The sequence below is a fragment of the Mustela putorius genome, unplaced genomic scaffold, assembly GCF_011764305.1.
Source record: "Mustela putorius furo isolate JIRA1106 unplaced genomic scaffold, ASM1176430v1.1 tig00003859_pilon_pilon_pilon, whole genome shotgun sequence".
NCBI lineage: Eukaryota > Metazoa > Chordata > Mammalia > Carnivora > Mustelidae > Mustela > Mustela putorius.
In genome coordinates this window covers 34,170,645-34,194,445 of record NW_025422011.1, presented here as the reverse complement: position 1 = coordinate 34,194,445, position 23,801 = coordinate 34,170,645, and the positions used below count along the sequence as shown (strand labels likewise).

At 39.6% G+C, this 23,801-nt stretch overlaps 2 protein-coding genes and 1 pseudogene across 2 annotated transcripts; 2 read left to right on the top strand and 1 right to left on the bottom strand.

The window, feature by feature from the left end:
• Positions 1-928: 928 nt before the first annotated feature.
• LOC101676311 (olfactory receptor 502) lies at positions 929-1,873 on the bottom strand. Its single transcript, XM_004780160.1, has one exon. It carries the CDS (start codon positions 1,871-1,873, stop codon positions 929-931), a length of 945 nt encoding a protein of 314 aa, XP_004780217.1.
• A 19,897-nt stretch (positions 1,874-21,770) lies between these two features.
• LOC123387785 lies at positions 21,771-21,898 on the top strand (annotated as a pseudogene).
• Positions 21,899-22,561: 663 nt separating this feature from the next.
• LOC101682120 (olfactory receptor 1030-like) lies at positions 22,562-23,503 on the top strand. Its single transcript, XM_004780181.2, has one exon. The coding sequence runs from the start codon at positions 22,568-22,570 to the stop codon at positions 23,501-23,503; it is 936 nt and encodes a 311-aa protein (XP_004780238.1). The 5' UTR covers positions 22,562-22,567.
• Positions 23,504-23,801: the final 298 nt, after the last annotated feature.

Here is a 23,801-nt window from a genome sequence, read left to right as displayed (position 1 = left end):
AGTCAGTACATAAAGATAAGTTAAGCTTCATGGAGGAAACACAATCCAGTCCCCTCTAACTTCCTTCATAGGATGTGAGTCTGCCCATGAACAAGTCACTTCAAGAGTTGTTTGTTCCCTTAGGCCCTGAGGAGTTCAGGAGTCATGCTCACTCCCACAGAGAAAACACCTATTTTACCTGATGGAAACATGCACAGGTTAAGGACATCCTATCCTGTTCTTTTATGAGGTCCCCTTCAACGAGGCTGGAACCAGGGATGGGGAACAAATGCCAACATTTCTGGGTCAACAGTATCCATTCCCAGCAGATAACTTTACTGCAAAAAATGTTTCCAGTAGTTTTACTGTCTGGTTCCACTTGGTCATTTCCCTTCAAAATGTATTCAGTCATAATAATTATGCTCTGGAAGAGATCTGCTGAAATGGACTTAGTCTTAAAGGTATGGAGGTACAATAACCTTGACTAATGCAGAAAACTGCTTTTGAAAAAATAAGAAGAAAACTTATAAAGGATTTTTAGTTGATTAGGTATGTTTTCATGTGAACCAATTTGTGTTCGTAATTTAAATTAATTTTGTTGGTGGTAACTTACTATAAGCCTGATTTACAAATTGGTATCAGAAAATCCACCCCCCCGACTTTAAAACCTCCATGCTGGCTGACATATGGACCGACATATTTAGACCACATATATATAATTTTTAGACATACTTAGACCACATAAATATAATTTTTATTATTATATTTATGGTATTTTATCAAATACTATAAAATAAAATACATTTATTATATTTATATTATATTATTATATTTAATATAATATTTACAATATATTATTATATTATTATTTATATTTATAATATTTATAATAAAATATATTTTATTATTATATTTATGGTATTTTATCAAATACTATATAAAAGCTTCACTAAGAAAATATTTTTCTGGTGAGCTCCCTCTTCAGCGCCTCCTTCATCTCACTATTCCTGAGGCTGTAGATGAGGGGGTTCAACATGGGGACCACTATCAGGTAGAACACAGACACCACCTTGTTCTGGTCAGTTGAGTAGCAGGACTTGGGCATCACATAGATGAATGTGATGGTCCCATAGAACAGAGTAACTGCTGTGAGGTGGGACGTGCAAGTGGAGAAGGCCTTGCGGCATCCCTCAGTGGAGCGCATCTTCAGGATTGTGGCAAGAATACAGATGTAGGAGACCGCTATGACACACACAGTGACCACGATGATGGAGCCAGCAGTAAATGAGGGGACAACAGCAGGGATACTGCTATCAGAACAGGAGAGCTTAACTAAAGGAGCAAAATCACAGAAAAAATGGTTGACTTTATTTGGTCCACAGAAGAGGAAAAATGAGAAGCAAATAGTGAAAGAGGAAGCATTGAGAAAACTACCTATGTAAGTCACTGTGAGTAGGCGAACACAAACTTGTGTGCACATTTTGGCTGAATAAAGCAATGGGTTGCAGATTGCCATGAAGCGATCATATGCCATGGCAGCCAGCAGGAAGCACTCACTTGACCCAAAGAAAACAACTGAACCCAGTTGGATGGCACATCCAAGATATGAGATGGTATTTCTCTCCACCAAGAAGTTTACAAGCATGTTGGGTGTGACAGCAGATGAATAGCCTATGTCAGCCAAGGCCAAGTGGCTCAGAAAAAAATACATAGGGTGGTGAAGCTGCGAGGAGATTCTGATCAGAATGATTGTGCTAAGGTTACCAGATATGGTCACCAGGTAGATGCAGAGGATGGTCGGGAAGAGGATGACTTGAAGGACAGGGTCATCGGTTAGGCCCAGTAAAATGAACCTTGTCACTGCAGTGTGGTTCCCACCCCCCAAGGAATCCATGAGACAATGGAGCAGCTCCCCAAATGAACCTGTGGTGAAAACATTATGGGAGTTATAAATTTGATGGCTTCATTTTCGTTAATACACAAAGACGTTATTATAAACAAGCAAATATTTAAACTAAGTTTGAACTAATTTTTTTTACTTTAAAAAATTTATTTATCTTACATAAAATTTTAGAGTAAAAAATGTGTTTATATGAGTATTCTGTATTTTAAGAATTGTGTTCAGCAGAAACTAGGAAACCCTCGAATAATATACCCTTTTCTCTTTATGTTATTTATAAAATGTAGCTTTAAAGCTAAAGGTTAAAAACATAAGATTTACATAAAGAACAAAAGGAATGGTAAGCCTAACAGAAAGGATAAAAATGTGTATAGTAGCCTATATTTAAACATTTTAATGGAGTCTTGAGTAATAGCTAACGTTATTGAATGCTTACTAAGTGGTAGGCACAGGATTAAGAATTTTGTATATACAGTTCCTTAATTTCTATGAACTAATATTAAGCATTTTAATGTGATTTATAGATGAAGAAACTGACCTTAAAAATATTAAGTAATTTATCTAAGTTTACATAGCACGTGGTAGAATCAAGATATGAATCCCAGACAGTTTGAATCTAGTTCATTCCTTCGGTGACTATGCTATAAACAAAATTAAATAATACTTAAGATGAAGCAGTCTCTTGGAAATAGGTGAATAACGAATTAACCTTTCTACTTGAGGATAGCTAACATATAAAAAAAGGTACTAGTTAATCACAAAGTTCACAAAATCTGTAAAATAAGACCATTTCTTAAAAAGGAGAAATACAATTTTCTTGATAGGACAAGGGGGAAAAAAAGGAATTTCAAATTGAGGTTATAAATGAAAAGTCACCTATTGTGAATTTATTATGTACAGGTAATATTTACAATTAAAATATTGTCTTATCAAGGAGATTGATGTCAATCTACTAGGCAAAGCATTATTAATATCTAGGACATAATTAAACTACATTTATTCAAACAAAATCATTTTCTAATGTAGCAGTGCTTTCTCATTGGAGAATTCTAGAATAAAATAATTTTATTTTGTTATGGTGTACAGCTGAATAAACTTCCTGCCTGAGAAATTAAGAAGTTTCCCATGTCCAACCAGCGAGTGGCCAGATGGAATCTCATCTCCATGTTTTCTGGCTTTATATTCTAGACTTTGTCCATGGTATCTCCTTGTCTGTCAGCTAAAACGTTCAGAACCATAAGGAAGACTTTCCACAAGATATTTACTATCAGCAAGTCCCCAAAGCCTCTCAAGGCTAGTGAATTTATTAGCATTATTGCTGAGTTCCAGGTTTAGATGGTGTAAGATGACCACGTGCATTTCTGGTCCTAGGAGTGGATACATGATGAATCCTGGTACCTGGAAGTATGCCTGTTTATATGCACTAAATAGACCATAGGTTAATTCAGCTCAGGTCCCTTGTTAGCAGATGGGTTACATCTGCTCTGTTTCTTCACAACAACTTGAGAGTACAGATACAACTTTAGAGAATCATATGAAGTCACAGAAGCCAAAATCCTACCTTTTGAAATAAGAATTCATTCATCCTACAGCGAGAAATTCAGTCGTGGTTATTTGGCAGTTGTGCTATCTTATATTATTGTTTGTTTTTGGGAATAAATCTCTGAAGATTCTAGTGATTGAAATGTGAATTTAAAAGCACCAGGGATCATTATCACATTCTTCAGTAAATATCAAGCAGTTCCCTTCACACAGACACAACTAAACTTTAAGGGTTCTGTCAATTCTCAAGTGATCTCTTTATTTTTTCTTTTTGTTTAGGTATTGGTGCACTTTTGTTTGATAATTATTGGAAGTGTAATATAATAAATTATGGTTAAATATTGGCTCTAAGTGTACTTTGATATTTCAGGTTAAGGAATGCTAAAGATATATAACTTGAGTTCCATTCATTCAAAATGTATTCATTTTCTGAGTATTTTATAATGATATAGAAAAGGCACTCCATTAGATACCTGGGGTAATGGGGAAGGGGGGAATGTCATGTAAAGCTGAATTTTAAATAACATAATTTTTAAACAAGTGTACATTCTTTTCTAGCAAAAAGTTTTAAGTGAGTATCTTTAAAACTGTGTATACATAGGGAACTATGAAGTAAAAACATGTTTGGGATGACTTTCTAATCAGACTTAGCCTGCGTGCCTCAAAGGGATGACTGCTGACTGGCTAGGGGCTTATCCGACTAGAAGGATGATGGTAGAAACAGCTGTCTTCAACCTGAATACTCAATCAAATTCCCTTGCTAAACCAAATTGTAGAAAGTCATATCTTACTTTCCTGATGCACCCCTGATGGATTTTCCAGTAATAATACTAGCCAACCTTCATTCAGACTTGACTCCTTACTGAGCACTATGCTTGATTTTTTACTTACATTTTCTCTTTTAATCCTCATAATAATTTGGTAAACAAAGTATTTTTTTTTTAAAAGATTTTATTTATTTATTTGTCAGAGAGAAAGCGAGCAAGATCGAGCACAGGCAGACAGAGTGGAAGGCAGAGTCAGAGGGAGAAGCAGGCTCCCTGCGGAGCAAGGAGCCTGATGTGGGACTCGATCCCAGGATGCTGGGATCATGACCTGAGCCAAAGGCAGCTGCTTAACCAACTGAGCCACCCAGGCGTCCCTGGTAAACAAAGTATTTCTATTATTTTAACTTTACCAAGAGAGAACTATGGCTTAGATTAAGCCACTCGTCCAAATGTGCTCAAATGGTAAAACTAAATCCTGGTTCAAAATGCAGGTCAGACTATAAGCTAGAAGGTGTGCTCTTAACTGGAACTGCTGTCTAGTCAACTTCAAGACTTGAGTGACTCTGTGATGACCACTAGTTCCAGCCAGTCCTTGATTCAATTTTCTTTCTCCCCTTAACAATGCCTAATTCCCTAAAACTGGCCCACGGTCAGGTCCTGAGTGATGGAGTTTTTAGAATGTTGGTGAGGTTGGTGGGGTCTGAAGCCAAAAGCCAAGAAAGAGTTTTTGAGACATATTTAGTGCAAAATGATGGTTTTATTAAAGCTTGGGGACAGGACCTCTGGGCAGAAAACACTGCTGCCCTGGATTGTGAGGAGAGACTGATTATATACGTTGGGGTCCAGGGAAGTAAAGGTAAGGGAAGTTCCAAAAGGACTTTCATATGCTAAAGAAGACTCACAGGATACTGGAAGCCTTGCTATTGTCCAACTAAGATGGTTTTCCCTTCTAGCAAGGCATTAACATTAAGACAGTTGGGAATTTCCTGTTTGTCAATGGGCTGCAGGTAGTAAGGACATTTGTTTTATCAACATTTCCTCTTGCCTTTATTTCCCACACCACTGAGCACCAGGTAAGTACTTGGGATCCTAATTTCTGGTCCTGTTGATGTGGTTTAGGAATATAGGTGAGGTTCAATGGCGTGGGGTCCAGAACTTATGACCAAGAAAGTGTCCTTGAGATGTCTTTGGTGCAAAAAGGTGGGGTTTTTTGGTGTTTTGTTTTGTTTTGTTTTTAATGGTTTGTAACTTGTTTAATCTTTTTATAATTTTTTTTAAATTGTGTTATGTTAGTCACCATAAAATACATCATTAGTTTTTGATGTAGTGTTCTGTGATTCATTTTTTTGCATATAACAATCAGTGTTCCATGCAATAAGTGCCCTCCTTAATACCCACCACCAGGCTCACCCATCTCCCTACTCTCTTCCCTCTAAAACCCTCAGTTTGTTTCTCAGAGTCCACAGTCTCACATGGTTCGTCTCTGATTTCCTCCAATTTCCCCCAATTCAATTTTCCTTTCCTTCTCCTAATGTCCTCCATGTTATTCCTTATGCTCTACAAATGAAACAATATGATAATTGACTCTCGCTGCTTGACTTAATTCACTCAGCATAATCTCCTCCAGTTCTATCCATGTTGATACAAAAGTTGGGTTTTCATCCTTTCTGTTGGGCTGAGTAATATTCCCTTGTATATGTGGACTGCAACTTTATTCATTCATCTGTTGAAGGGCCTCTTGGTTCTTTCCACAGTTTGGTGACTATGGCCATTGCTGCTATGAACACTGGGGTACAGATGGCCCTTCTTTATCTTTAGGGTAAATACCCAGTAGTGCAATTGCAGGGTCACAGGGTAGCTCTATTTTTAACTTTTTGAGGAATTTCCACACTGTTTTCCATAGTGGCTGCACCAACTTGCATTCCCATCCACAGTGTAAGAGGGTTCCTCTTTCTACACGGTCTCTCCAACATTTGTGGTTTCCTGCCTTGTTAATCTTTGCCATTCTAACTGGATTAAGGTGGTATCTCAATGTGGGTTTGATTTTAATTTCTCTGATAGCTAATGATGATGAAGGTGGTTCTAGTGAAGCACGGGGATGGGACCCATGGGCAGAAAGAGCTGCTGCCCCAGGGTTGTGATGGATGGCTGATTATATACTTGGGAGTTGGGGGAGGTAAAGAAAAGGGAGGTCTCAAAAGGATTTTCATTTGTTAAAGACTCGCAGGATACTGGAGGTTTTGTCATTGTCCAGTTAAGGTTGCTTTTCTCTCTAGCAAGACATTAACATGAGGACAGTTGGGAGCTTCCTGGAGGAATATCACATTTGTCCCACCTAGGAGGTGGGGGTGGGAGGATTTGCAGGGTGACAGCTTGTGCTTTGTCCTTAGCTAAACCTTCTGCTGCCTCATCACTGTGTTCATCAATAACCAGCTCTTGTTGATTTTACCTCCTAAGTTCCTATCAAATGTATCCACTTCTTTGCATTTCAATGATGTGGAAAACAAGGCAGGAGAAAAAACTTTAAATTTCCTTCCTACCTACAGCTCCCTGACAAGTCCTTGAAATAGGCAGAGTAGACATTCCTCCAGGAACTCAGCCGCCTCTGTGTTAATACTTTGCTAAGGGCAAAAGGCAATCTTCGCCCAACCCCCAAGATCTATAAGTCTAATTTAACATATAAAAATTCCTGTAGAAATTTCCTTTATCTCTAAGCACCCCAAGATATGTGTTGGCAATCATCTCCCCAGCCTGTGGCCCACCGATATACATCTGAAGGGTTTCACTGATGGGGTTTGGGAATATAGGTGAGGTTGGGTGGGGTGAGATCCAGAGCCAAAGACCAAGAAAGAATTCTTGGGACATCTTTGGTGCAAAATGGTGGTCTTATTAAAGCACAGAGATAGTGGGCAGAAAGAGCTGCTGCACTGTGGTCTGGAGGAGGGGCTGATTATTACTCAGGAGTTGGGGAGATGAGAACAAAGGAGGTGTCCAGAAGGACTGTCATCTGTTAAAGAAGACTCAGGATACTGGAGGCGTGAATATTGTCAAGCCAAGGCTGCTTTTCCCTCTAGTGATGCGCTAATGTGAAGACAGTTGGGAGCTTCTTGGAGTAATGTTACATTCCTCCTATCACAGTCCTTGTCAGTGGGCTACAGGTTCAAAAGAAATTCAGTTTTATTTACATTTTCTTCTGCCTCAGCCTCCCTCAATTTCATGGAGGGGAAGGTGATTTTAGGGCTCCAGAAAACTGAGTTATGGATCTTTCAAAGTTAGGCTATTAGTAAGAAAGCTTTTTCCTTGTAAATCCCTGAGACATTTGCAAACTGGGGGAGACTCCTGGCCTGCAGGACTGGGATCTCTGTCAGTGAACCATTTGTTCTTCCTTTAGAACAGCCAGGAGTGCTTGAGGAATGTCCCACATATCACATGGGGGGTGGGGAGATGGAGTGTAGGGCGCCAGCTTCTGCTTTGTCTTCAGCTATCTTTTGCTCCCTCATCATCATGACTAAGATTTCATTAGACGTTAATAAATGACTTTTACCAACAACAGCTAGCCCCCTCAGAGTCCTGGAAACCTTGCTTCCAAAATTCTTCAGAGACTTACGCTCTCCCTGACTCCCTCCCAACTTGAAAGTATATAATGGGCTATCCCTCATGACCCTACTGCAGCTCTTACCACCCACAGGTCTGTCCCCATGCTTTAATAAAACCATCTTTTTGCACCAAAGACATCTCAAGAATTCTTTCTTGGCTGTCAACTTCAAACCCTAAGGTCTTTCCTACATCATCAACACTGCAGTAGTTGTGCTTATTGCTTTTCCTTTTTTTTTTTTTTTAATTTATTTATTTGACAGATCACAAGCAGGGAGAGAGGCAGGCAGAGAGAGAGAAGGGGGAAGCAGGCTCCCTGCTGAGTGGAGAGCCTGTTGAGGGGCTCCATCTCAGGAGCCTGAGATCATGACCCAAGCCGAAGGCAGAAGCTTAACCCACTGAGCCACCCAGGTGTCCCTTTATTGCTTTTCCTATAAGCACATTTGCCTTTCTGCACAACAACCAGAGGGAATTATTTATTAAAAGGATTTACTATTATTCATTTTTTGAACTATCAAATAATTGAGCCCTTAGTTAAAGTGGCTCATAAAGAAAACAATGGCCCACTGACCAGGTCTTCACAAATCCAAATTCCAATTTCTAACAGGGAAACATTTTTGACTCTTTAAACTAGTTCATGTTTAAGATACCCCAGTGTCTGTAAATAAAATGCTTTCCTAAAGAAAAATTAGGATTTCTTTCTGTGTTTTGCTTGTGATATTGTGATGAATAATAAGAAATATATGTTTGGTCTTGGTCTTGGTTTCTAGCACAGAGTTCTTAAAACCTTCAGAATTTCCTAAGTGGTGAAAGCAACCAAGAAGCCTTTTGTTGTGTTAATGAGGTGACTCTGGGATTGCACGTTGGGATGGGTTCTGTGTTGGGAGTGGGGGTTGGGGAACAACCATGCAATAAGAGGAGTGAAACTTCCAAGTCCATCCCCTGATTTCTGGGGAAGAGAGAGAGGCTGGGTATTGAATTAGCCACTGTAAACAATCAGGCCCAGGTAATGAAGCATCCATAAAACCCCAAAGGGAGGGGCTGGAGAGCTTCCAGATTGGTGAACTCATAGAGATTTGGGGAAAGTGGTGTGCTCAGAGAGCATGTAAGCTCCACACCCTTTCCCATGCCCTGTGCATCTCTTCCATCTGGCAGTTCCTGAGTTATATCCTTACATAATAAATCAGTAATGTAATATATAAAATGTTTCTCTGAGTTGTGGGAGCTGCTGTAGCAAATTAATCAAACTTGAGGTAGGGGTAGTAGAAACCTATAACTTAGAATCAGTCAGCCAGAAGTACAGGTAACCACCTGAATTTGTGACTATTGTCTGAAGTACAAGCAAGGGTTGTAGGAACCTCTACCCCATAGCTGGAGGGTCAGACACACAGGTGATATCTGGGTTTGGGACTGACAGTGGAAGTTAGGTCATGGGGAGGAAGGGGAGGGAGTTTTGTGGGACTGTGCCCTTAACGTGTAGGATCTAATGTTATCTGCAGGTAGATAGCGTCAGAACTGAGTTGAATTGTATGACACTCAGTCAATGTCCAGAGAATTACTTAGTGGTTCTGGGGAGGATACTACCCACCCCCATTGGAATTAATGACTAGAACCTTTACTGCTATTTTCCCTATTTATTTAATTTGAACATAATTGTTATAAGGAGAAAAACAGTGGTTTTTTCCAAGTCTGAGAATTACCTCAGATATTACTGATTGAGTTCATTATAACAAGGTCAGAACAGAATAATCAAGGGTGATCTTTAAAAAGGGGGCGGGCACCTGGGTGGCTCCATGGATTAAGCCTCTGCCTTCGGCTCAGGTCATGATTTCAGGGTCCTGGAATGGAGACCCGTATCAGGCTCTCTGCTTAGCAGGGAGCCTGCTTCCCCCCTCCCCCCACCTGCTTCTCTGGCTACTTGTGATCTCTCTGTCAACTAAATAAATAAAATCTTAAAAAAAAAAAAATCAAGGGTGAGATACCAAAACAGAATAAATTTAGTTCAATATTCTGCAAAGTTAAAACAAAAATTAATAATATCTCACAACCGACAAGCAAGTATCAAGTTTGAAAGATATATAGCAATAAACAGGTAGAGCTAAAACAGAATCTCACCAGCAAGTTTATTAAAAGTAAGCATCTCAACTTTATTCTAGTTAAGTAAGGAATATAAATCTTGGGGTGCCTGGGTGGCTCAGTCATTACGCATCTGCCTTTGGCTCAGGTTATGATCCCAGTGTCCTGGGATCAAGCCCCACATCAGGCTCCCCACTTGGTGGGAAGCCTGCTTCTCCTTCTCGCACTCCCCCGCTTGTGTTCCCTCTCTCACTGTCTCTTTCTCTGTCAATTAAATAAATAAGATCTTTAAATAAATATATATATATAAATAAAATCTTTAAATATATATATATTTATATATATGTAAATACGCCCTCAAAATAGGTCCTTAGTTCACATATATGTGAAAAATATTTTTCCAATATTTTACTTGTATCTATACAAAGTTATAATAGAAAATTCAGTGGATTTTCATCTCAAAGTCTATTGTTACTTAAAAATGCAGTTTCTTAATCTTTCAAATTTGCAGCTATTGATACAAGCCCTGTGGTTATAACTCTAATCAAGGTTGAATTAAATAGCTTAATGGTTAAAATTTTTATTTCTACAGCTTGTACCATTTTTCTCATTGGCCCTAAGTTCTTATGTAGTCCTCAACTGACACTCTGTATACCTCCACCATTCATTTTAATATACACATTCATATATGTTCCACTCCTTCCATTTTTCATGATGTTGGACTTAGTAATGGATACTTAGGTATATCAAAAACATGAGCAACAAAAGAAAATATAGGCTAATTTGCTATATTAAAGTTACAACTTTTGTACTTCAAAGGCAACTATCCATCAGTGGAAAAATAACACAAAGAATAGGAGAAAATATTTGCATGTCATATCTGATTAGGCCTTGTAGCAAATTATAAAGAAATAGCACTTACAATTCAATAACAAACAACTCAATTCTTAAAATGATTTTATTTTTAAGTAATATTGCACCCAGTGTGGGGCTCAAACTCACAACCCTGAGATCAGGAGTTGCGAGCTCTATTGACTGAGCAAGCCAGGCACCCCACCAGTAACCCAATTTAAAATGGGCACTGTGGGCCACCTGGGTGGCTCAGGTGGTTGAGTGTCAGACTCTTTATTGCAGCTCAGGTCATGATCTCAGGGTCATGAGATGGAGACCTGTGTGGTGGGATTCTCTTTCTCCCTGTGTCCCTCCTTCTCACTCTCTCTCTAAAAAAAATCAAATAGGCATTGTTCTGCTTCTGGAACCCTGGCCCCCTCACTGCTCCAGCCATAACAGAAGCTTCTGTGACTCACTGTTTTCCACTAGGACAGGAAGAAAGAATGTTTGCACTAAAATTAATATACTGCTACTACTACTATGATGTTACTCTTAGTTCTTATTATCATTATTATTCAGTCCTACTAGTATGGTGGCTCTGAAGCCAAGGCTTTCTTACCTTATTGCAATTATAAGCAAAGACATTTGTGAGCTCATTAGAACAATTACTTGCCTCTGATGTGGAAGTTGTTTTCCTGAAACTAGACTTTGGGTTTGGATTAGTTGGCGCAGAGTAGATGGTTTTAATGACTCCTCGGGGAACCGGGCACACATTGCTCATAGTCAATTTCAGAGACCACACTGAGGCTGAGGATTCGTTCAGGGATTCACATCTCCTATATTTGGAACTGAAGCTGAGGTGCAGAACTGAAGACTAGCCCCAGAGACCTAGTTGGTGAGACTCTGTCTCTGCCTATCTCTGTCTCCCCAACAGCTCAAGGTAATACATCTGCAAGGCACAGCACTTCTCCCTGATAATGGGGACATTAGAGCAGCAGGGCATGTCATTAATTCTTAACTCTCTTTCTCTCTCTATTATATATACATTCTTAACTATATATATGTATTCAATCAGAAATTATGAATACTAGAGAAATTCATCTTCTCCCACTTAGAGTCCTGAAACTCCCTGGCTCTTTGAAATGAAACAAATCTGGCATTTTTAATAAAAATTCTAAAATCTCTCTTAATGGCTTTAGGGATGACTGGTAAGTACTGTCTGAACCTGAAGCTTGCCCCACCACTGAAAGGGGCCATCTGGGCAGGTTTCATTCAGGAATCAACACACGCTTGGAAACAATCTCCCATGTCTGCTGTTTTCTGGCAAATGTACACGTACTGACTAAGTGAAGGATGAGAGATATTCTAGGAAGGGTAGGATCTAGGTTTCAAGCAAATAGAATCTGACTTATAGTGAAGCTAGCTAGAAGAACAAAAATGAGGCTAAAGAAGACATTTTTAAACTCATATAAAAAGATTACTTTTGTGGAAATAGCCCATGGCCAAAAAGATACTGACTCTCTTACTAGGTTGTTGGACAGTAAAACAATTATCAATATCTTCACATTCGGTCGTCACAGATGTCTTACTCTGTCCTGTTTTAGCGGATTGCTTTTCTCAGCTGAATTCTAATAATTAAGGAGATGAGTGTTTCAATTTTTGTTTTTCTTGTCAAATTACACACAAAGTATATTTTAAGCTTGTGCATTTACTGATTAAGTGCTTGGGAGAGAAGTATCCAAACACATAATAGTACAAACACAAATGCAAAAGCAATATGCAATGTGCAAAAACGGGACTGAAGCGAAAAGGTTTTCTTATTTAACTCCATGTGTCTGTGAATAAGCTAAAGTGATTCTGAAAATAGAATGGAGACAGTTATAGAGCTGAGTATGTAACAGCAGCTTGGAAGCATGAATTAGCTACTTACTGCTCTATCGTAGATATTCAGTTGATCAATAAAGGACGTTTCCCACATAAATTGGTGTTGAAAGGAGTAAGAAAGAAAAGGATGTGAGGGTTCAGTCTAGCAATGAATATGCTTTGTGTCTATCCGTGGGGGAGGAGGATACACCTGGAGTACCAAATGCCAACGTTCTATTGGATTCATTTGGTCTCTATTCATCTCACATTATGCTTTAAGTCATATGAAGATGTCAACAGTGCCCATGCCAGTTGTGCCTTAACGTCTTTTTTTCAAGTTTGAAAATATATTTCTTCTATCTTTCACAACCACGTAATGATTTGGCTAGTTATAGAATTCTTGGCTGGAAAGAAATACTTTTACTTGAGTATTTTGAGCCAACGTATTGTCTTCCAGTTTTGAGCAGAGATGTTGTGAGGTATGTTGGTGCTTTCTAATACCGTTTTTAAAATCTCTCTCTCTCTCTCTCTCTTTCTAGAAAGTTTTTAGGATTTGAAATTTTATGATGGTATAACTTGGTGTGTGACTGCTTTCACTTACTCAGCTGGGTAACTGATTTTTTTTAAAGATTTTTACTTATTTATTTGATAGAGATCACAAGTAGGTGGAGAGGCTGACAGAGAGAGAAGGAGGGGAAGCATGCTCCCCACTGAGCAGAGAGCCCCAGGCGGGGCTCCATCCCAGGACCCTGAGATCATGACCTGAACCAAAGGCAGAGGCTTTAGCCCACTGAGCCACTCAGGCGCCCGGGGTAACTGATATTTTAATATCTTCTTGGATTATAAAAAATCATGATATAGCATCAGAATTCCTTCCATTGAACATTTTAGACCATCCTTTTACCCAGATGTTTTTCTTCTTCAGAAATCAATTGCTACAGTTGGACTCAGTCCCTCTGTTTATTCATTGTTTTCCTCAATGTCTGATGTTTTCTCATTCCCCACCTTTCTCCAGAAGAAAAAAATTCAAGGACAAACAAAATGACTGAAGAAATTCAGTGCACCAGACCCAAACACCTCCTTCATGAGTTCCCAGAAGATCAAGAACATCAGAGTTCCCTTTTTGTGTTTTTCTTAGCTTTGAATGTCATCGTCCTGGCATGGAAACAGGAGACAATTCTGATACCCCAATTTGGTTGGAATTTCCTTCATCTCATGCACATTTTAGGCTGCAGGGGGCGCTGTCTTCCCCTCTGCATTCTACACAGTCTCCTGTTACAGAAAACAACCATTATCACCATGGGCGGGCACATTTACACAGATTAATTTCTTACATGCTCTGCTCACCAGGGATGATTGTCTCTTGGCCAGAGTATCCTATGGCGAATCCATATCCACTGGCCACCTTATGAACTGTGCAATCATGGTGTCTAAAGAAATCCAAAATAAGTTGCTGTCCAGGACTCCCTTGAGTTCAAGGGCCCATTTAATGGTAGCCTCTCTACTGCTGCATACTGACTGGCCCATCATCCATCTCTTGTCTTACATAGCTACACGGACTCTAGCTCTTGGATGTTAGGGATTTGGCACAACAGAGAACCAGCTTTTTTGTTGTTATGTCTCTATAAAGACCCCCAGGGCTACTAAGAGTGTTTTCATCTCCCTCAACCTGGATTTAGTCCCAATGATTCTCCCCACTGAAACCTTTTTTAAGCTACATTTTCGATTTCTCATTTCTGGGTCCATCCAGCTTCCTTGTTTGAAATTCCAAAACAAACTGGCGCAAGCCCTGTCCTGACTTGGACCAGGTGACCAAGGGCAGGAGCATGTTTGAATCAGTTGTCACATGCCCCAAGGCATTGTTAGGGAAGGAATTTCCCACAGACAGTACCAAAGAAAAAGACTGTTGAATGGACTTCAAAGGAAAGCAGTTCTTGCTGTTAAGAATTAAGTTGAACTGGTGCCACATGCCTTAGAAACTGGGATAATAATGAGTTACAAAAATAATTATTTATCAAATGCAGGATATCAAAATGTTTCATGTAAAACAAGAGTAACCGCCCATCTTAGAAATTTTGCTTAGTGGTTCTTTATTGTTTTCTCAAATAAAAATTTTCTTTATACTGCTCCTTTTTTCTCTGTTGCCTTCTGTGGGGATCTCTGGAGGGTAAATACAGAAGGCATTCATTTCTCAGGTTGTGTAACATACCTTGTTTATTTGGAGCTTATGTAAGTGTAAACAGCAAAAATCCAAATTACTCTCATCTGCAGGCTTTGCTGTCTGAAGGAAAATACATATCAGATTAATTTTACTTTCCAAGAACTCGGTGTATCATTTTGCTGCAAAATAATTTTCTCTCATAGCACATTACTGAACAAATCCTACAGGTCAGTATGTTGATGTCACTCAGATCAGTCACGGACAGATGCCCTCCCTCAGGCATCCAAAACGCAATACCCCTAGTATAACTGCTGCCCAAATTACCTCTTTTCTCAGATCATAAAGAGGCCTTCCTTAAGCCAGACAGCAAAACTGTTTCATGGGAACTCACAGCATGATCATATGACTCACAAATACAAACACAGTAAATACAAGAGTGAAGAAGCCTTTCTTTACTCTGCAGGTTGAGCTTTTCCACTCAGACAATAACACCCACCTTTCTTCCAGGCCTATTTAAATTTTGGTAACATTTGGACAGAATTATAAATAAACATTCCCAGTTGCTGAACTTACTCTGCACTATTCAGATGGGGACTTTCCACCAAGGAAAATCTAAATGTGTAATTAAGCCTCAAACCAAAAGCAACGGCGACTCCAAGGCAAACATGGTAATTCAGAGCACCCACCAACTCACCGTTCTTCACAGCTGACTGAGTTCTTGGTTGTGGGAGAACAAAGTACTAGAGGTTTTGAGCTACGCCTCCAGTTACCGCCCCAGAGAATGTTCGCTTTTAAAGTTTGTCCCCAGCTGAATGAATGAATTGTGTACCTTCCTTCAACTCAAGTCCTTCCTAAAAATTGCAATTAAATCTCATGACCCAGGGATTCTTCAAAATACCTTCCCCTTCAGAATCTCACTCCTAGATCTAGAACTTCTTTCCCGGTTGTGCTGAGGAATGGAGCACATTGTAAGTTCTGGCCCCAAAGTGCCATGGCTAGTTTCCCTCAGTTTTGTTGGTATCAGTTTCTCTCCTAACCTCCCTCCTGCTGGGCACTTGCTCAGACAAGATGTGTCATCTGCTTTCTGCAAGAACAGACTTTAGGAGGCCAAGCCGTCCCCCCCACCTCTCCCTCAGATATTTAATTCCTATAACTAGCTCATTTGAGAATGAGAATTTCCATAGAAAAACCAATTCTCAATAAAAGGCACATTGCTTATCATTTGACCGTGGACTAGATGGGAGTTATGACAGGAAGGGCAGTGGTTTAGCTGACTCTCTGCCTCTGTCCCTTACTCCAGCCCTCACCACAGGCCTTCAGTCCCAGGGACTCTCAAAATAGAAGTCCTATTGCCTAATGTCAGGATAATCTGCTTGTAATCAGATACAGCGTTTGCAAAACGATGGACTTCTTCAGCTCAGGAAATCAAACCTGCATTTTACTCTATACCATCCATGGCCTAGAAAAGTCATATATCTACCTGCTACAAGTTACTAAAAATGCAAAGCTGACTGGGAAAGGCCACTGGAATCATGTCTCTGCATCTGACACAAGCACATATCTCTTCTAGCTTCCTCCTCTTTGGTGTGAAGGAATGAACTTGGGAAATGCTGAGAGACAGCAAATGCACTTTCCAGTTGGAGACCATTCTCACCTGAGCTCCCTCTCTTTGAAGGCCGGTGTTGAGGGCAGTGTTCTTTGCAGCCATGTTTTACGGGATGGGTCACATTTCTTCAACTAATGGTCTAGAGGTCTAGGTTCCAGAAACTGGAGAACTTCCCTGGACACATCGGGTGTACTGATTGCCCCAATTTCAGTCTGGTGGGGAATCGGGAAGGGAGAGAGAAAGGGAAGGAAGCCTATGGAACCATTAGAATATTTAGTTGCTGACCTGGCTTTGAATATGACTTTATTCCTTAATTTGGTTCAACAGGAAATATATAGCCAGAGGGTAAATGAAGATGTTTTTCTCTTTCGTTGTCTGTTGTTATAAATATGCTAGCCAAGGCCACCTTTTCTCTGCAAACGAAAATGTCCCATATGTGCATCCTAGGCACATAATCTTCGCATAACCTTACCCTGTCTTCTATAAAGCATTTGCTGGGCACCTGCCCCAGCCACAACTTCAAGGCCACCCACTGCATACACCCTGCTAAGGGCAAGAAGACAGTTCCAAGTATCACACCAAAGGTTCTGGACTTCAGAGTCATCCTGAGTGCACACACTAAAGCATCAGAATGCAAGCCATCATTAGTCACCAGGATGATGCAGGGATTTTACTCCCAAGGGTGGCTTAAATCAAATGTAAAATATCTCCTAGAAACTCTGTATATACTGTTCCCTTGGTACCCAGGAAGCTCTGAAATAACAAGAGATAACAGACTCATTACGTTTTATAAATACTCGCAGGTTTGTTGGTATGGAACACAGAAGCCAAGTCTCCCAGTCAGATATGAAGAAATCTGTTTGTCTCACTGGAAATACTCGAAGTGGACGCTTCCAGAACGTTGGAAATCCTGACTGACTGCCAATAGGTGCTTGGTAAGTTTTATTCATTTCCAAGGCTGCTAAGGGGAAAAGTACAAGGCAGGCAAGAGAAGGGTTTCAGGTCTGGGACTGTGAAGAGGACAGGGCGTTAGGACAGCCATGCGTTGCTTCCACCTGAGAAGCAAATGAGGAAGGGTTGATTGACTTTTACTTGGAAAAGCTGGGATTTTTTGTCAGCGTGTTATTCTCTTAGGAAAGTTTATCAGAACAGGCCTGAAAAACTCACAAAATCTCTGAGATCACAAGCAGATTGTTGAATGAGTAAAACTTTCTCAGAAACAGATACTTAGTTTTTAACCAGATTCTCAAAGTAGTTCATGCGCCCCTCCCTTCCCAGAGGTTAAGAAGATTTCTTAGGTTATTCAACAAAGTTGTTTGAATTGTTCAAACACAAACCAATACTCTTGAATATATTGGTTAAACATAATAAGTTTTAATGTACCCAAACAGACTAAGAAGAAAAATTACTGAACCCATTTTAAATTTTCTCATAGGAATCTAAGTTTGCAAGTATATATATATATCTATCTATATATATATATATGTATTTATGATATGATTTTTATACATATAAAAATCATATCATAAAGGAATCATAATGTGGAAGCAGTGTAGTTTAGCCTGAGGACTCCAAAATCATCCCACCTGGTTTCAAATCCTGGCTCATCTACTTTCTCTACTTTGTAAATTTGGCAAAAATTACTGAATATTTCTGTGTCTCAGTTTCCTCATGAGAAAATGAGGGAAATGATAATTATGTATTAAATAAAATAATGTATAAAGTAGAATGAATGAATCTGGGCACATTAGAAGTATTTAAATAATCACTGGTTATTATCACTAAGTTTGAGAGTCATCAATCAGAATGCTCAGTAGTTTATTTTTTAAAGGGACCATAAGTCTTTTCTTAGGTAGAAAATTACAAGTCAAATACTTATTATGAGAAATTCGTTATTTTGTTTTTCCTGGAATTTATCATCAGGCCTAGTTATATTCTAAGAACTGACAGACTAAGCACTCATCCGTAAGCCTTAAACTTAATTGCCCTTGAAGACAATCAGAGTCTATAATGGGTTGAAAACTGTTAAGAAAGACCATTCAATTAGAAGATTTTTGAATGCAAAAAAAAAAAAAAAGCATTTCCATAGGATAAATGATGAATAAATATTTTGCTACTCCAAAAGAAACTTTTTTAAAAATCTAGAAATTAGGATGCATTAACCATGTCTTAGAACCTGACCAGGTAAATGTGCAATTATGTCAATGATCACTAACATAGGAAAAATATTCTGTCATGCAAGAGCTGATAAATACAGCTAGTGTTGGTCCACTGGCTTTTTGGGTCTTTCTAGAGTTACCAACTTGTTCTGCATCATCGTTAAGTAAGAACGATTATACTTTGAAGGGAGGCAGGGAGTCTTGACCCATTCTAGAAATAAGTATAAAAACATGTCCTCTTGCCTTTAGAGGGCACAGAATCCAGAACAACAAAATTTTACTGAGTAAGATTGCTTATGTGCCACTCCTAAAGATCTCAGTGTTTGATTTTGCTGGAAATCATTACTGAGACAAGTAAGACCACAGCAAAATAGGCTACGTTTATCATTAGTAACCCAGGAGTATTAGAAAGGTCCATATTTTAAAAGCTCCTTACCATTTCCTGATATGAGCTAGCCTGGACATCTTCTAGCACCTCAGACAACCACTCCTTTCCCCAGACCTTAAAGATATAATTTTCCCAAAGATCTGTCCTTCAACCCCTACTGTTACCTATTTCTCTGTCCCTGATTGGTCTCATGGATTCCCACAACTTTTACCATCTTCTGTCCATTAATGGTTCCCAAATTGATATTGCTAGCTGTGCCTGTGTGGTAGCCATCCACCACTCCCTCAGACTGAATTCAACACCCTTCCCTCTTACTCCACTCCTAGCCCAGAATTTCTGTTTCTACTAAAAGCATTACCTCACAGTGACTTGTATAAATACAGCGGTAAATCTGCTTCTTTTTCTTCTCCTCAGTATGTCCTCAACTTTATTGGTGCTTGTGTGTGTGTGTGTGTGTGTGTGTGTGTGTATTTAAATTGTGTCAGATTCTTAGGAAAGAGAAAGAGACAAGGTAAAATTTAATTGAACTATCAATTCTCAGGTTATCATTATCCTGGTCTCTCAGACTTAAAACTTGAATCTCAGTCAATTGCCAAGCGACACAGACTCAGCCTTTGGGGTATCTATTTGCCCTAACATCCTAGCGGGTGTCCCTACTGATGGCGCCCTCCCTCCCTTCTATCCACCTTGTCCGTGCTCCCAGAGTAACTCCCTGAAAGCTTAACTCTGGTCAAGTCATTCTACTGCTCTGATGTTTAATGGGTCCACATTCACTACTGATCTAGTTATTAAAATCTCCCTGACGTGGGAAGTTCTACCCAATATGGCAGCCCCACCCCCATCAGTTTGTTTCTCACTCATCTCTTTCAGATGTACTTGCTCTTAACAGAAAGGATGCTCACAGTCTCCTCAACATGCTCTGAGCTGCTCTGAATCAACTCTTTGCTCAACCATCCCTTACTAAAATGTTCTCCTTGAATCCATCTTTCACTAATTGAGGTTCTTTCCATCTTCCATGACCATCCCAGTTCATTCCAAAGGCTGCCTACTCCGTCTAGGGTACAGACCAAACTCCTCAGAATGGATGAGGCCCTCAGTTATCTAGCCCAGAGGTGCATTTACTTACGGGCAACACTACCCTTAGAGCCAAACAAAAGGGACCCTGCCTTGGCCACATTCTTTAGGGCAATCCTGAGCCTCTTCCTACTGTACCATACTCCATGGGACAAGGCCAAAGAGGTGTGCCCCCCCCCAAACCCCCATTCATCCTATCCTTCCCTTCTAGACCATCTTTCAGGTACCAAGACCCTTGCCCAGATGGCCCTCAGAGTTTACAAGAGTCTCTTTCCCAGATCACCTTTATAAGAGTAAACCATAATGCTAATGTTTACATACTCCAGGCTTAAGAAAAGCCAAGGGATGGCTCTTTGCAGGGGTGTGAACAGGTACATCATGTGAGCTGGCAGGTTTGCACCCTCGAGCCACACCGTGGGCCAGAAGCAGGTTCTCTCACCACCTCATCCCGGCATGAACTCCAAGGATTCTGCCTTCCAGGTCATTATAAAGGTATATTTGTTGAGGAGGAGAGCTGGAACATACCAATTTGTTATCTTTACATTTAACTTTTACTTACTACGGTGTAGATACGTAGGGCCCCATTTGTTATTCTTGCCCTGGGCCCTGCCAGTGTCAACGGCAGGCTTGCTTCTAGGGAGTCTGTATTTTACCCACACCAAATACAGGCAGTTATTTAAAGCCTTGTCTTTCTCAAGCACCAGTTGTGTTGTACAGGCTACCCGGTAGGTCTATGTGCCTGAGAGCCCCCTTGTGCTTTTGAAGCACTCTTTACAATGTTGGGAGGTAAAAATTTGATCCCAGGGTTCTGGGATTGAGCCCTGCATTGGACTCTGCTCAGCGGGGAGCCTGCTTCTCCCTCTCCCTCTGTTGTTTCCCCTGTTGTGCTCTCCTGCTCTCTCTGTCAAGCAAATACGTAAAATCTTAAAAAAAAAAAAAAAGGTAAGAAATGCTACCTTTGTCACTATTTTTAATATTAATCAGGAAGGACTAGCCAATACATGTTGAAATGAGAAAGGAATGAGAGATGCTATACAGAAATGAGGGAAGAAGTTTGTATCCTTTTCATATATATGAATCTGTATTTGAAAAACCCAAAAGAATCAACTATGAACTATTTTTAAATGATAGGAAACTGTAGTAGAGAAGATAGTTATAAAATTTATTTATAAAAATTGGTAGCTTTTCTAGATATAAAAAGTCCCAAAAAACCCACAAAATGAAAAAAAAGCTTCCTTTACAAAAAGATACATTTGTAAATAGACTTCAAAGAAATATATAGAATGTTTATCTGTAAAGTTTAAAGAAAACTTTAAAACTCTATTTAGGAAAGTCATTGATAAATGGCATACATACCTTACTCAATGAAATTTTGAATGCAAAGCTGTCAATTCTCAGCAAATTAACATACCAATTCAATGCAATCACATTCTAAGTGAAAACAGGATTATTAGTTTTTTTTTGAACTTGATAAAATAATGCCAAAGTTCATCTGGAAAATATATATGTGAAAATAGCCAGAAATTTTGTTATCAGTTACTAAAATCAATACTACAGTATTACATTTAAATGTTTGGTCCTTGTTCTAGAAGAGACTACAAAGAAAATGAATCAGAAATCAAACCCATTACTTATGAATGTTTTGCTCTATGATAAGGCTGGAGTTTTAAATCAACAAAATCAACTGGAAAATTGTTACAGTAACAAATGGCATTAGAACACCTGGTTAGCTATTTGGGTAAATAAGTGAAAAGAGTTGATTACCTCATTCTTTATGTCAACATTAAACTCCAGATAGAACAAGGGTTGTAACAAAAAATTAAATCCGATAGCTTTGCGCAGTGGCAGTATCATAGCCAATGAGGTTTATCTCAGGCGCGATTATTGCTAATTGAAAAAATTAAATCTGATAAAGCTCAGAATAGAGCAAGAGATAATTTTTAAAATAATTTTTAATCAAAGAAAGCTTATTTAACTATGTCAGAATTCAAAACAAGATTGATAAAGTTGACACCAAACTCTTTAAAATTTACCATGTAGCACAAAGAAAAAAAATAACACACCAATGTCGAGTGACAAACTAAGAAATAATTTGCAATACACGTATCAAACAAATGACTGCTTTCCTTAATAAACAAAGAGTCCATGTAAATAAAATGCTTAGAAGACCCACAACCTAATGGGAAAATTATCAAAGGGACCGAACTGAGCAGTCATGAAAAAGAAATACACATGCAAATAATTGTTTGAAAAATGTTATTAACTCCTACTCATCATTTTAAAAAATCAAGATGACACGAGTTACCCAGAATTCACCATGATGGTGGCAAAGGTTTGAAATTTGATAAGATCTGGGTTTTGTGGGAAAACCAGCATTCTCATACAATGTTGTTGGGCATGTAACTTGGTGCATCTTACCTGGAGGTCAGTCAGATGGTTGGCCTCTGACTCCTCTGAGTCTCTTTTAGCAGAATAAAGCCCTATCGCTAATGACAGTCTGTAATGCTAGGATTGTGAAGGCACATTTCTGTCATCTGCTACTGGAACAAGGAGGTAAGAAGCTTTTATTTTCAGTCTAATCATTTTGAAGCCATATTTCTTCTTTTTCCAACAAGAGAGAGAACAAAATGGCAAGAGGCAATCAGACCACAGTGACAGAATTTGTCCTTATGGGATTCACTGACCGTCCAGAGCTCCAGCTTCCCCTCTTTGTGGTGTTCTTGGTAATTTATCTCATCACCTTGGTAGGAAACCTTGGCATGATCCTGCTCATCAAGGTGGACTTGAAGCTCCACACTCCCATGTACTATTTCCTCAGCCACCTGGCATTCATCGATGTTTGTTACTCATCTTCCATTGGGCCCAAGATGCTGCAGAATTTATTGGTGAAGAAAAAAACCATCTCCTTTTCAGGCTGCTTTGCCCAGCTGTACTTCTCCAGTGCTTTTGCCACCACTGAATGCTTCCTCTTGGCCACAATGGCCTATGACCGCTACATGGCTATCTGCAACCCCCTGATCTACACAGCCATTATGACTCAGCGGGTCTGCAAGGAGTTGGTGATAGGGGTCTACACCTATGGCTTCCTGAACTCTGTAATACAAACAGTTCTGACTTTCCAGTTGTCCTTCTGCGACTCCAACATCATCCACCACTTCTACTGTGCTGACCCCCCTCTCCTGGCCCTCTCCTGTTCAGACACCGGCAACAAAGAAAAGCAGCTCTTGATCTTCTCAGCAGTGAACCTCACTGGATCCCTCCTGACGGTCCTTATCTCCTACTTTTGCATCCTCTTTTCCATTATAAAAATCCAGTCTTCCGAAGGCAAGTGCAAAGCCTTTTCTACCTGCGCCTCCCACCTCACTGTGGTCATCATCTTCTACGGGACCCTGTTCTTCATGTACCTGCAGCACCCCAAGGCAGGGGATTCATGGAAGTCCAACAAAGTGGTCTCTGTGTTTTATAGTCTCGTAATTCCCCTGCTCAACCCCCTGATCTATACCCTGAGGAACACAGAAGTAAAGGACACCCTGAAAAAGATGCTTGAGGGCAAATCGCCATAGCGAGTGAGTTGGCAGGACGTAGCTTTGGGGAGGTAGGATATGCTGACACAGTATAACCAACATGACTGAAATTTAGCAGGTCCGCTGCCATGCAGTCCACCCAGTTGGGAATTTTCTGTAAAGACCAGAAGTACTAGGCCACTTGCTTGACATGGTAATATTGAATCCAACCAGTTATCGTGGACTAATCAGAATCTATTTACAAGCTACAGAGTTAACAGCTACATCCTTCATATGTTGAAAAAGAAGTGGCTGACTACCAATTAGGTAATAATATGAGTTCTAAATTTTAAAAAGA